Source organism: Colias croceus, chromosome 6 (genome assembly GCF_905220415.1).
Source record: "Colias croceus chromosome 6, ilColCroc2.1".
NCBI classification, from domain to species: domain Eukaryota; kingdom Metazoa; phylum Arthropoda; class Insecta; order Lepidoptera; family Pieridae; genus Colias; species Colias croceus.
Genome location: NC_059542.1, coordinates 11,492,145 through 11,505,671, shown reverse-complemented (window position 1 = coordinate 11,505,671; position 13,527 = coordinate 11,492,145). Strand labels below are relative to the sequence as shown.

General features: G+C 38.8%; 2 protein-coding genes across 2 annotated transcripts; one reads left to right on the top strand and one right to left on the bottom strand.

The window, feature by feature from the left end:
- The first annotated feature begins 1,897 nt into the window (after positions 1-1,897).
- Positions 1,898-9,183, top strand: LOC123692735 (rap1 GTPase-GDP dissociation stimulator 1-B). Its single transcript, XM_045637511.1, has 7 exons — positions 1,898-2,044; positions 2,129-2,884; positions 3,360-3,527; positions 4,014-4,196; positions 4,462-4,722; positions 5,143-5,303; positions 7,681-9,183. Exons 1-7 carry the CDS (start codon positions 2,038-2,040, stop codon positions 8,086-8,088), a joined length of 1,944 nt encoding a protein of 647 aa, XP_045493467.1. The 5' UTR covers positions 1,898-2,037; the 3' UTR covers positions 8,089-9,183.
- Positions 9,184-10,737: 1,554 nt separating this feature from the next.
- Positions 10,738-12,761, bottom strand: LOC123692529 (E3 SUMO-protein ligase NSE2-like). The gene is made up of 5 exons (XM_045637288.1): positions 12,476-12,761; positions 12,150-12,300; positions 11,609-11,658; positions 11,094-11,211; positions 10,738-10,905 (listed from the first exon to the last, which is right to left on the bottom strand). Exons 1-5 carry the CDS (start codon positions 12,665-12,667, stop codon positions 10,766-10,768), a joined length of 651 nt encoding a protein of 216 aa, XP_045493244.1. The 5' UTR covers positions 12,668-12,761; the 3' UTR covers positions 10,738-10,765.
- Between the last annotated feature and the right edge of the window lie 766 nt (positions 12,762-13,527).

Here is a 13,527-nt window from a genome sequence, read left to right as displayed (position 1 = left end):
GAATGGGAGTTTTGGATAAAAACAATGTGCAAATATCTTTCCATCGGTAAGTGATTTTCAGCAAATTGATAAATATTTATGTTTTAAACCTATTTGAAGGTTTTATCAAGCGCTTTTTTGTAATTTTATGTTGTAACTGTAACATTTACCCACTTTATGGGGTTGTGTAATATAAAATAATGAAATAATTTTTAAAAAATGTCACAATAATATCACGTTTGGCATTTTGTTTACCACCGTAGTGTTGTAACACATCTAGCGTATATTATCGATTTATGACAAAAAATCTATTTCATATTAACGTTGATTTATTTATTTTGTTTCTTATATCAGATTTATATTATGTAGTTGTTGTTGCAAATAATAGATGTAAATTTTTTACCGCAGGAAAATAAAACATACCACGTGGTTGTTTTATTTGCCTTATGTGTTTTAGTTTTCGTTTGTTGTTTATTAATTTCTCTTTCAGATTATTAATAAATTCATTTTGTTTTAGATTTCCAGAGCTAAATAAAAAATGGGTATAAAACATGAGACATGAGTTGATTGGACGCCGCCACAATTTGCTATATTGTGTTCACTGCATTTCGAGCCTGCGTGTTATCAAGATGGATACTCTAGAAGAATTGTGCAATCTTACGCTTACGTTTTTTTTTGTTCCTGTAGATAATAAATACATTTGATTAAAGAGAGTGTTGAGAGTTTTTATTTTGAAATTTTTTACACATAAGTTACTTTAAATGTGTAACTATGTGAAAATTAAACGGTTGATTAAATGACAGTTCTCATAGATGAGAAACTACTATTGAAATACATACTTAATATACATGCGTTTTCAAAGAAAAACCCGCATAGTTCCCATTCCTGTTGGATTTACGGGATCAAAAGTAATTTTTCCAAATTTCATTGTAATCGGTTTAGTAGTATTCGCGTGAAAGAGTAACAAACATTCATCCTCACAAACTTTCGCTTTATTAGTAGGATGTTAGGAAAATGTTTTCATTAAGACTGTCCTTTTATTAACTTGTTAAAATGCTGCATGATTCCTTCATGCTGACTGTGGTCTGTGCCTTTCTCCTCACTCCTTTAACTTTATCATCATTTCCTTCTTTATTTTAAATTACATTTCAAGTTTTAAAATTTCTTTTATAATATACTAGCTTTCCGCCCGCGTTTTTAAAGAAAATCCTGCACAGTTCCCGTTCACGTGGGATTTCCGGGATAAAACCTAACCTATGTGTGTATGTACAAAATTTCATTGTAATCGGTTCCGCAGTGAAAGAATAACATCCATTCTCGCATAATTTCGCATTTATTATAAACGTAGGATTAAACAAATAATGTATTCAACTGAAATTAATTATAAGTTTTGTTTTTTTTATTTATTATTTCACGAAACCGTAAATGCAAAATACATTCACGATTTTATCGATTGAAGCACATCCCATCACTATCACCTTCTATCTATCTAAATACGTACCTATAGTAAAAATGGTGCCATGACTATGTTGAAACGTAGCTTGTTGTCTATAGCTGTCTCATTCTTTCATACGACGTTTTCTTTAGATAAAGAGAAACAAATATATGTAAATTGTATACGCTCGATACAAGTACTCTATAGGTTTATTGCTCTGAGGTTCTACTACTACTACGTGACTACTACAGTCACTAGTAAATTTTAAATGTTTATTAGATTTAAATAAACGTGGAATAAACGGAGATATGTATTTCCACAGTATTTCAATGTAAATTTGAACTATATATTTTTAAGTACAGTTTGATTTTCAATAAAATGGAATGCATTCAATAATCTTTTGACAAGAATTTGACATCTCAATTGTTTTGACATCTGACGTTACAGCCAATTGGACATCGATTTGCTCAGTTTCATTTTCTGTGTAGAGCACAAAATGTAATGTACCTATTCAAAATTAATAAGATGAAATCAGTTGAATATTTTGCAACGAAGAAAAATCCTTAAAAGCATCCAATTGAATTTATTCATTTCTTTACAATTGTAATTTACAGCATAGCACAATGGACGGTAAAATTTAGCATGTTACAGTTCAGCACAACAGTGAATAATTAATGTTATCCTTTTATATTAATATATAACCATATATTCCAGGGCCGTCAGCAAAGAAATCTACTTCTTTCGAGACTCTTGTTATACAAAACATAAATAATGTGAACGATTTAAAGGCAAAATTAAACGAAATTATTGCTGCCGGTAAAAACTACGAATTCGATGTTTCATCATGTTTGAAATCCTTATTAAAGAGTAAGGACGAATCTATCGTATTATTGAGTGTTCAGGCTGTATCAGAGGTTGCGAAATGTGAGGATAAACGTGAAACGTACGCACAAAAAGAAATTATCGAACCAATACTTAGTATTTTAACCAAAGAGTTGTGTATCGCTAAGTTCGAACTCACGAAGCAATGCCTTCGAGCACTAGGTAATTTATGCTGTGACTGTGATGTTTCAAGGAAAATCATGCTTGAAAACAATGGAGTACAAATATTGAATAACTTATTGACCAATACTTTAAAAGTGACTGAATTTGACGAGATCCAAATACTCATTTGTAAGACACTGTTGAACTATGCAATCGGAGGGCAGGAATTCTCAGATTCTTTGGACAAGTGTGGAGTTGTAGAAAATTGCAAAAATGTATTGATAGCTGAACTAAAGAAAGATGATATGAATGACGATCTTGTTTCTACAGTTCTTTTAATACTGAGTGTGATAAATGATAATGCACCTGAATTCCTGTATAGCGATGAAATAAATGTGGCCGTGTTGAAAGTGCTGAAGGAAACCACAAATGTGGAATTGTCAGAGCTCTGTCTAGAACACTTGCATTCACAAGTGCGGGAACATGGCATGTATTTTTTTATATTTAACACTAGCTTTTCGCCCGCGTCTTCGCCCCCGTTTTCAAAGGAAAACCTGCATAGTTCCCGTTCCCGTGGGATTTCCGGGATAAAACCTATCCTATGTGTTAATCCAAGTTACCTTCCATATGTGTTCTAATTTTATTATAATCGGTTCAGTAGTTTATGCATGAAGACCATACATACATACAAACCTTTCCTCTTTATAATATTATTATTAGTATAGATTATTTTCCATCTGTCATGCTGTATTGTTATCCTTTGATAAAATTATTTTTCTTTTAATCTGTGCTCTTTGTATATGTGCACTGTTTATCATATTTAATTCCTAAATACTAATCTTATTTAGCCGCAAAGTTATTGTGCAATATTTTTATAGTAAATGTCTTACTAAGCAGAAAAGTATAAGAAAACATTTAAAACATATATTCAGTATCCAATAATCACTAAAAATACTTCCAGACACAGTAAAAACCTTACTAGCCAAAGAAGGTGGTGCACAACTAGTGTGTGTGCGTCTCAACCATTTATTACAAAGACATGAGGCAGGAGAGCTGAGCGCTGATGACTCACAGGTGGAAGGGATAGTGAAACAAGCATGCTATTTGGTTATACTAATATTGACTGGAGGTGAGATCTAGTATTTCTGTTTATGATTAAGATTATTATTGGCCAGTTAATTAATTGTAAAAGAACTTTGTAAAATAAAGATTACAAGTGTAAAATATTAATTTAAAAAAGTGGAAAAACATTTTTACCTGAAAGTCAATTGCCTGAAAAGTGTAAAAAACAAAATTTTCCCACTTAAAATAGCTGATGATAAATTAATAATAGATAGTAACAAAAATAAAATCTACCATATATTATAATACATACATGTCTAAAGTCTGATCAAAGGCTAATAATAATAAGTTAATAAAAACAAACCTATCTATGTCAGAAGTGAAACTTCTTTGATAAGATATACCAAAATCATCTCCTTTCGTGACAGTATTGCCATGATGAATGACCTTGAAATTTTACTCTCAACATGCCTAAAGAAGTTTCACTTCAAAAATATTTTACCTAACCTTCTACCTTTACTTTACATGTATTTTTGCAATATTTTATTCCCAGATGAAGCAATGCCCATTCTTTACAAAGATGGTGTGGGTGAAGTGTATTTAACAATGGTAAAATGGCTGGATTCACCAAACCATCATTTACTAGGAACGGCATTACTTGCTATCGGTAACTTTGCAAGGCAAGACGATTATTGCATACAAATGATGAACGATAAGATATTTGATAAGCTGTTGGGTAAGTTTTAAATGAATAATTATTTATAAAGTAGTGTATATATGTGAGAGTTATTTTTATAAACTTGGTATTGTATGTATGTTTGTTTTCACATGAAAACCACAGATGTATTTTGATGATACATGGTAGTAATGTATTGTGTAGCTTTATGTATTAGAAAATAACATAAAATATTGATTTTGCCAGATTTTGAAATTAAAAAGAATAATAATTTTACTCTGATGATGAAAATTTGGTTTCTTATTGCATCGTTTTTCATTTCCAGATATTTTCGAAGTGTACCACAACCTAAGTATAAAACAAAACTCTGGTGAGACAATCCCCTTAGAGAAGTCCACCCTTAACCAGATACAACACGCCTCTCTCTCCGCTATAAGGAACTTGAGTGTCCCAGTGGCTAATAAGAGAGTGTCTGCGGTGCAAGGCAGGGCCGCGCCCTTGTTGATAAAGTGCTTGCCGAATGTGGATGATCATCATGTTGCGTATAAACTCTTAGCAGCTTTGAGAATGTTGGTCGATGGACAGGGTGAGTCAATTAAAAAGAGTGTTTTGTGCCCAGCAAATGTGTCAAAAGTGAAACTTTGGTAACATTTATAGATACCAAAATCGTCGCCTTACTCCACGACGTGACGTCATGTACATTATCCATACATTTATCCATAATAAACGTATTTTCATTTCATTTTCATTTCATTTCAATAAGTTTTGAATTTTATAAAACATCTTTTAGGCATGTTTAATTATTAATTCTGATGTCTTCTGTTGTCGTCTATACATTGACCTATAACAAGTGGTTGACTGGAGGCGAGCACTCGCTACAGAAGTGTCTACAATGCAGAATATTATGAAAAAATGTGTCGAGTGGCTGTTGCCACTCGTAGCTGTGGTCGATGGCCCGTTTGCGACGAGCCTAAGTTGCTCTATATTTTTTTTTTTATAATTCCAGAGGGCGTAGCGCGCTTGGTGTCCAGCAACAAAGCTGCGCTCGGCGCGATATCGCGCTGGGGCAGCGCGGGCGAGCACGCGGGCGCCGCGGGCGAGGCGCCGCGCCTGCTCGCCTGGACCGTGCGCCACGTGGCCAGCGAGCGGCACGGGGACATGCTGCAGGTGAGGGGGGGCCGGCCAGCGGCACGGGGACATGCTGCAGGTGAGGGGGGGCCGGCCAGCGGCACGGGGACATGCTGCAGGTGAGGGGGGGCCGGCCAGCGGCACGGGGACATGCTGCAGGTGAGGGGGGGCCGGCCAGCGGCACGGGGACATGCTGCAGGTGAGGGGGGGCCGGCCAGCGGCACGGGGACATGCTGCAGGTGAGGGGGGGCCGGCCAGCGGCACGGGGACATGCTGCAGGTGAGGGGGGGCCGGCCAGCGGCACGGGGACATGCTGCAGGTGAGGGGGGGGGCCGGCCAGCGGCCCGGGGACATGCTGCAGGTGAGGGGGGGGGCCGGCCAGCGGCACGGGGACATGCTGCAGGTGAGGGGGGGGGCCGGCCAGCGGCACGGGGACATGCTGCAGGTGAGGGGGGGCCGGCCAGCGGCACGGGGACATGCTGCAGGTGAGGGGGGGCCGGCCAGCGGCACGGGGACATGCTGCAGGTGAGGGGGGGCCGGCCAGCGGCACGGGGACATGCTGCAGGTGAGGGGGGGGCCGGCCAGCGGCACGGGGACATGCTGCAGGTGAGGGGGGGCCGGCCAGCGGCACGGGGACATGCGGCAGGTGAGGGGGGGCCGGCCAGCGGCACGGGGACATGCTGCAGGTGAGGGGGGGGCCGGCCAGCGGCACGGGGACATGCTGCAGGTGAGGGGGGGCCGGCCAGCGGCACGGGGACATGCTGCAGGTGAGGGGGGGCCGGCCAGCGGCACGGGGACATGCTGCAGGTGAGGGGGGGCCGGCCAGCGGCACGGGGACATGCTGCAGGTGAGGGGGGGCCGGCCAGCGGCACGGGGACATGCTGCAGGTGAGGGGGGGGCCGGCCAGCGGCACGGGGACATGCTGCAGGTGAGGGGGGGCCGGCCAGCGGCACGGGGACATGCTGCAGGTGAGGGGGGGCCGGCCAGCGGCACGGGGACATGCTGCAGGTGAGGGGGGGGCCGGCCAGCGGCACGGGGACATGCTGCAGGTGAGGGGGGGCCGGCCAGCGGCACGGGGACATGCTGCAGGTGAGGGGGGGGCCGGCCAGCGGCACGGGGACATGCTGCAGGTGAGGGGGGGGCCGGCCAGCGGCACGGGGACATGCTGCAGGTGAGGGGGGGGGCCGGCCAGCGGCACGGGGACATGCTGCAGGGGGGGGGGGGGCCGGCCAGCGGCACGGGGACATGCTGCAGGTGAGGGGGGGCCGGCCAGCGGCACGGGGACATGCTGCAGGTGAGGGGGGGGCCGGCCAGCGGCACGGGGACATGCTGCAGGTGAGGGGGGGGCCGGCCAGCGGCACGGGGACATGCTGCAGGTGAGGGGGGGGGCCGGCCCGCGGCACGGGGACATGCTGCAGGTGAGGGGGGGGCCGGCCAGCGGCACGGGGACATGCTGCAGGTGAGGGGGGGCCGGCCAGCGGCACGGGGACATGCTGCAGGTGAGGGGGGGCCGGCCAGCGGCACGGGGACATGCTGCAGGTGAGGGGGGGCCGGCCAGCGGCACGGGGACATGCTGCAGGTGAGGGGGGGCCGGCCAGCGGCACGGGGACATGCTGCAGGTGAGGGGGGGCCGGCCAGCGGCACGGGGACATGCTGCAGGTGAGGGGGGGCCGGCCAGCGGCACGGGGACATGCTGCAGGTGAGGGGGGGCCGGCCAGCGGCACGGGGACATGCTGCAGGTGAGGGGGGGGCCGGCCAGCGGCACGGGGACATGCTGCAGGTGAGGGGGGGCCGGCCAGCGGCACGGGGACATGCTGCAGGTGAGGGGGGGCCGGCCAGCGGCACGGGGACATGCTGCAGGTGAGGGGGGGCCGGCCAGCGGCACGGGGACATGCTGCAGGTGAGGGGGGGGGCCGGCCAGCGGCACGGGGACATGCTGCAGGTGAGGGGGGGGGGCCGGCCAGCGGCACGGGGACATGCTGCAGGTGAGGGGGGGCCGGCCAGCGGACGGGGACATGCTGCAGGTGAGGGGATGGGGGAGTCCAGCAACAAAGCGGTATTTTTGAAATTTGAAATTGGAACATTCGAACGCTTTTCTGATTCACCGGGGTTTCGAAAATAGAACGTTTTAGACGCGTAAGTATTAAGAGAACATGTTAGCGGCCGTCCACGCCGTAGCCGTCAGCACCCACATAATATGTCTATCTACCTTCAGGTAATCAGTGAAGTTGCTAATGTCGAGCCGATCGGGTACTGTCTGCGTGTTCCATTATAAATGTGTTATTAATTTTTGTGCGTCTGCACTCAGCAGTGTTTAGCGCAATATTGAAACGTCTAACCTCTCGATCAGCTCTAGACAGCTCCAGCCTTCATACTAGTAGAAGAGTAAATAAATTAAACTTCATTTTATTTTTAGGTTGAAGGATGCATACTCAATCTAGTGAACATGCTGATAGCCCCGCACTCGGTTATGCAAAATGAAGCTATCCTGGCCCTAACGCTACTCGCTATAGAAATCCTCAACTACAAACATACAGACGAATACGAAAAGAACTTTATCACCCACTTAATAGAGTCGGAAATCGGCAAGCACTTGTCCGTTCTAATCGAGACTAATTGCGCTAAAATGCCGGTAGAGGTCGCTGAGAATTTGCTTGCGTTTTTGGATGTCACGTCAAAATGTGAAACTATCTTACGCGATTATAATAAAACGAAAGTACATAACGGGTTGCAAAAGTTGGTCGATACTAGAAAAGATTTTAGCGAAGAATTGAGAACGTGTGCTTTTGATATTATTAAAAAGATATCTGAAGGGAGTGAATGATTACAAAAAAGTCATTAACTTGGGTCTATTGGAACCTAAGTACATAAAATTTGTTATGAAGCCTTTAGCTTCTTTGTGACTGTTGTCACTTTTCTTATTAACGTAATGTGTGTTTCATCCCAAAATGCACTGGAGATAAAATTCCTCTTTTAAATATTTTTACAAGCACTATTTCAAGAGTGTTATTTATTAATTTTTTTGGCAATCTTTGATAACATACTTAGTAAAAAAAAAAATTATTCAACATTTTTCGAAGCAACTAAACTTATCCTAATCTTTTTTAATCCTTCTATTTCATAGACTGTACTTTTTAACAATTTTACTACATGTTAGAAATTAGAGGAATAAATAAAACATCGCACAAAGCATGCTTGGTTGTCGAAAGAGTCTGTTGATGCCAAAAATATTGATAATATGTCTAGGTACTCTTATTGATGGAATTGACTCGCTGTTCATATTTATTAGACGTTACTAGAAGATGTTAACTATTTAATATTGTCATAGAATAATATAGATCTAAAATTTATTTATTTATCTTAAAGTATTTTTGTTTGCAGAATTTTTTTATTCATCATTTTTTTTTTAATTTCATATTTTTCGAATTTGTATATTTTGAAGTATTAAAGTAATCCTAATAGGACTAATTTTGGTGATTTATATCCAATCATATTTTCGTCACTGCATTTTACGTGGCTTTTGTATTCAATGTATTTTTAAAGACATTTCTTTGTACTTTTTTTTTAATTACAATAAATGTAATAAAATTATTCACTTCGAGCAATACTGATGAAATACTCCAAGTACAACATAAGATATAATTATATAATAGTAATTTTATCATGTACTAATAGTAGTTTTATATACGTATTTGTTTTTGTGATTTCGTATTTAATTCTTAGCGTATAAAGTTCAATTTTGCTTACTTAATCTTATAAGATAGTCTAGTTCATAATTGTTATGAATCCCATAGTGCACTTATTAAAGCACCGTTTCCGTATCTAGCACAAATTTAAGAATAAGGTGCTTTTGTTACTTATATGATATGAACCCAATTTTATTATATGTATAAGAATTGTGGTAGTATTTAAAATTAATCGTACCCAGCTTAAATATTTACTTATAAGTATAATTTATTTATATTCTCTCAAAACGAGGTTAGTTTATTTGTCAAACATTAAAAAACTATACAACTTAACCACAGATCAAAAAAAGGATTCGTTGTGTGTTTACTATGGCAGTGTTTAAATTAAATTTGTGAAGCCTCGTGTTCATCGTAAACATAAGTTAAGTAACAAAGTTCATTCAACGTGTTGCGGAGTTGAACAACAACTAAGGAACACTATGTGTTGCCAGTTGCAGAGTTGATGACTCAGGCATGTTTTGAATATCTCAACCCGAGAAGCAATAATTTAAAAAAAAATGTGTGCGTGTACTAGTGTACACACGTAAGAAGCGAAACCTCTTTATGACCATATTTAAAAAAAAATACTTTAAGCAACTTTACAGAAATACGTCGAATCACGCGTGGTAGGGATAAGACAAAGATGGCGCGTAACGGAAAAATGTCACGCGTAACGAAAAAATGTTACACAAAATTTTTTTTCCAACCCCGATAAAGAAGTTTCACTTCAAAAATAACTTGCAACATTCCTGCACTTCATCACAGATGTTGATCATCTGTTGCTCAACAAAGTATGTTTACCATGAATTTGTAGCTACCTTAATTTGTAACCAAATTTAACTTTTCTTTATATTAAAATTGTCTATGAACTTAGTATGAACTAGATTACCGTAGATTATGGACCAAATATTAAAATTTCAATTTAGATTTTCTTAAATAAGCTAGTATTTTTAATCTCCAATAAATTCGTAAAAAAATAACAATAATTCTTCGTATTAAAAATGCACGACATACAAAACTAATCTAGTACAACACTTCTACAATATTTACATGACCCACTCGGGTTTAATAATATTTAATAATTAAAAATCAATATTTTCTGCATATAATGCTTATATGCCTACAAACATAATATATTTTTGATAGCTTTCTTGGCCTAATAGAGATTAGAGCGTACCAGTGTGACTGCCAAAATAGATCCTTTTTGGATAATCTGAAAATTAGTAATAATTATATTGGGCAAAGAAAGGTGGACCCTTTATAGATAAAATAGGAAGATGATCTACTGTTTTCGTAGAATTTCAGATTTCTATGTATTTCATTTGCCATATTATTATTATTATAGTAAAGAGAAAATAATCGGTTCAATTATTGTTCCCAATAAAATTGTTTTAACTTTTAAAGACTTCTAGTATTTATGTATGACTCTAATCACAACTTTAATATTGCATTTATTAAAATTTACGCGTTGTTTTAAATGTGCTAAATTAAATCTTAATGCACTTTCCAGTTCTATTTTTGTTTTATTTCATTTCCCTTTCTCTGATCCTCATCCTTCTACGAATAATTGAAGAGGGAGTCTGGTTTGAGCCAGGTCTTCATGGGCATTCGTTTAAAGAAAAAAATGCGTGATTCAGATAATGATTAGGTAATGACATATGAAGAAAAACTTGTAACATTAATAAATGAATGCAGGATTCAGAATAATGTAAAGAATAGATAATCTGAAGTTAAATAAAACACATAAGTAAGCAACAAAAATATATTTTATTATCACTAAGTAGTATCATCAAGATCCAATACAGATCTTTCCTCAATCATAGTAGAGTGCTGTGTGAGTGCCAAACGGAATTTCAGTTCTTCATCACTTATTAAGTGTTGCCTGATTAGTGGCTCTCGATTTCCACAACCAGCAACTGAAAAAGAACAAGATAAATATATTTTTTATATAAAATCATATAAAAGTAAATTTTTAATATGGCATACCGTGTGTAAATTCATTATTATAATATTTTAACTAAAATAATTTATTTATTTCGAGAAAAACAGCTAAAATAATAATATGTCAAAATTAAAAAAAACTGGAAAATCAGTCCATTTTTACCTGGACATCTAAGTTTCTTCTTTTGTATGATTTTCATAATAACTTCCTCTTCATAAATGTGGCCACAGTTTGTGTTCCTCACTGGGTTAACTATTGCCTTCTTTGTTATTGGATCAATCTGAAACAGTTGTTAAAATTTGTCATTAATAATATGTAACACTAGCTGCTCCGCGCGGTTTCACCCCTGTGGCTCCACTCCTGATGGTTGTAGCGTGATGATATATACCCTATAGCCTTCCTCGATAAATGAGCTATCTAACACCGAAAGAATTTTTCAAATCCGACCAGTAGTTCCCGAGATTAGCGCGTTCAAACAAACAAACTCTTCAGCTTTATAATATTAGTATAGATTATTAAGAAACATTAAGTTTGGCTATCAAAAACGGGAATGAAAATAGTATTAGTTGAAACTATCAATACGGTTTATTTAAATGAAAGCAGTTCTATGTATATGAATAAAATCAATAATTCTTCAAATGGAAACTTATTCTTCACATTAACACTTAAATACTTACAAGTCTATCTTGAGTTTCCGTAATTGCTAGGTCTGAGTCATCCAAATTATCTGAAAAAGTTTTTACAAACATTACAATTAATAGTGTTTATGACTGTAATCAAAACTATAACAATAAAATAATCTAACAAGTCTAGTAAACACTCCTATTCATTTGAATCATGCTCATGTATTTAGTTAACATTGCCAATGGTTGGACTAAAGCAAAAGGGGCGCAGGACAGAAAATTTTTGATGGAGTTGGTGTCATTATAACACCTATTTATTACTGTTTTATCGTAAAGATTACACTAATATAAGCATGTTTTATAGGAACAAATTTTCTCTAAAATAAAAAATGGCCGAGATATTCGCTCTCAAAGTTACGTTAGGTTAGGTTTTTCGCGGGGCTCCGTTGACGCGCAAAAAAAAATTTCACTTTGGATCAAAAATTTTCTTAAGTCCTTACTTTGCGCCCCTTTTGCTTTAGGCGGACCTTGCCAACCCATATTATTTTGACCAATATTAATTTTTCATTATGTACCAAAAATCAAGACTACTTACTTCTAGCATTTTCTAGTCCCTTTTCGATATGTTTATTTAGTTCCAACATGTACGGATGCCTATTAACATCTAGACGTTTTCCAGCCATACTACTTAGATTAGCTTTAAATTTATTTTCTAATGTGTCTACGTTTGTTGCGTCTATTTCTTTCTGAAGTATAAAATAAATAATATTATTAATAATTTATATAAACACATAAGCAATAGAAGAACATTTAAGAGAAGAACATACTATTATATAGTAGTTAGTACTTCATAAATTAAAAGATGTATGTGTAATTATATACAGGTAGGTGTAAAAAAATCATTTTTTGCAGCTTCAGTACCTTGGTTTTTTCCAGAGCTTGGATTGCTACATCTTGCTGAGCTTCCATGAGACAATATTCTTTTACAATCGACTTTAGTTTCTCATATTCATTATTTCTTCCTTCATCCAAATACTTCGAAATATTGTCTGAACACAAATACAAACTGTTCAAGCATTGTTTTCTTAGATCTGATAAGTCGGAATCTGCCATTATTTAAACAAATATTTTACAAGGATTGGAAAATTTTAAGTTGAACTGTTTACAAACAATAAAAAACAAAACGGCCCGAAACGGCCTCATGTCCTATGACATTGACATGGGTAGCCAATTTGACATTATCACTTAGACGTTTGACGTTCACTTTTTTAATTAGAGATACTATGATGCAAAACCCTAGCTGTTGTGACACGCCAGATGAACCTCGGAGAAAAGTTACAAAATATTTTTGTAAATGTGAAGTCTTCTAATAACGGTTACAAAAGTAGACTGTAGAGGCGCCAGATTATTTGATAAACATAGGATTCGTATGGCAACATTTTGACAATGTACGAATTAGTATGAACTAGAACTACGAATTACAATTTTTCCGATTTTGATACCTAAGTACCTGCCGAAATTTAAATCTCTAAGTAATGGAATTTCATTTTCATCCATGATGATTTTTGTCTTAATTTGCAGAACAAAACACAGTATTGATACTCGTAATTAAATAACCCTTCGTGATCGTGATATAGGTTTATTGCTCTTAGGTGATATTCTTAATTAAGTACCTATGTATTAAAATATGATTACATTATTATGAAATACAATCCCTGTTTTATTTCTCCTTGTTTTTGTACCTCTTTATGTTGATAGTGATAGTGATTTTAAACCAAAATCTGTACAGTAGTTTTTGCATTATGTACACTAATTTTCAACAGTTTTGTACAGTTGCTGCAGTTATTTATATACATGAAAGTTTGTGTCGTATATGAAATCTGTTTCAGATAGCTATGTTAATAGGTATCCTGCATAAAATTATAGTATATATCGCAGTGTCTTTAAGGCCGTGTACGCGGTCCGTGCGCTGT

Bases quoted from the DNA above. Each gene is read 5' to 3' on its own strand.
- LOC123692735 (XM_045637511.1), top strand. The intron at 2,885-3,359 runs GCATGTATTTTT...AAATACTTCCAG, and splicing joins TTCACAAGTGCGGGAACATG to ACACAGTAAAAACCTTACTA. The intron at 3,528-4,013 runs GTGAGATCTAGT...TTTTATTCCCAG, and splicing joins TATACTAATATTGACTGGAG to ATGAAGCAATGCCCATTCTT.
- LOC123692529 (XM_045637288.1), bottom strand. From the start codon at position 12,667: ATGGCAGATTCCGACTTATCAGATCTAAGAAAACAATGCTTGAACAGT. The intron at 11,212-11,608 runs GTAAGTATTTAA...CAACTGTTTCAG, and splicing joins CGGAAACTCAAGATAGACTT to ATTGATCCAATAACAAAGAA. The intron at 10,906-11,093 runs GTAAAAATGGAC...GTTCTTTTTCAG, and splicing joins GAAGAAACTTAGATGTCCAG to TTGCTGGTTGTGGAAATCGA.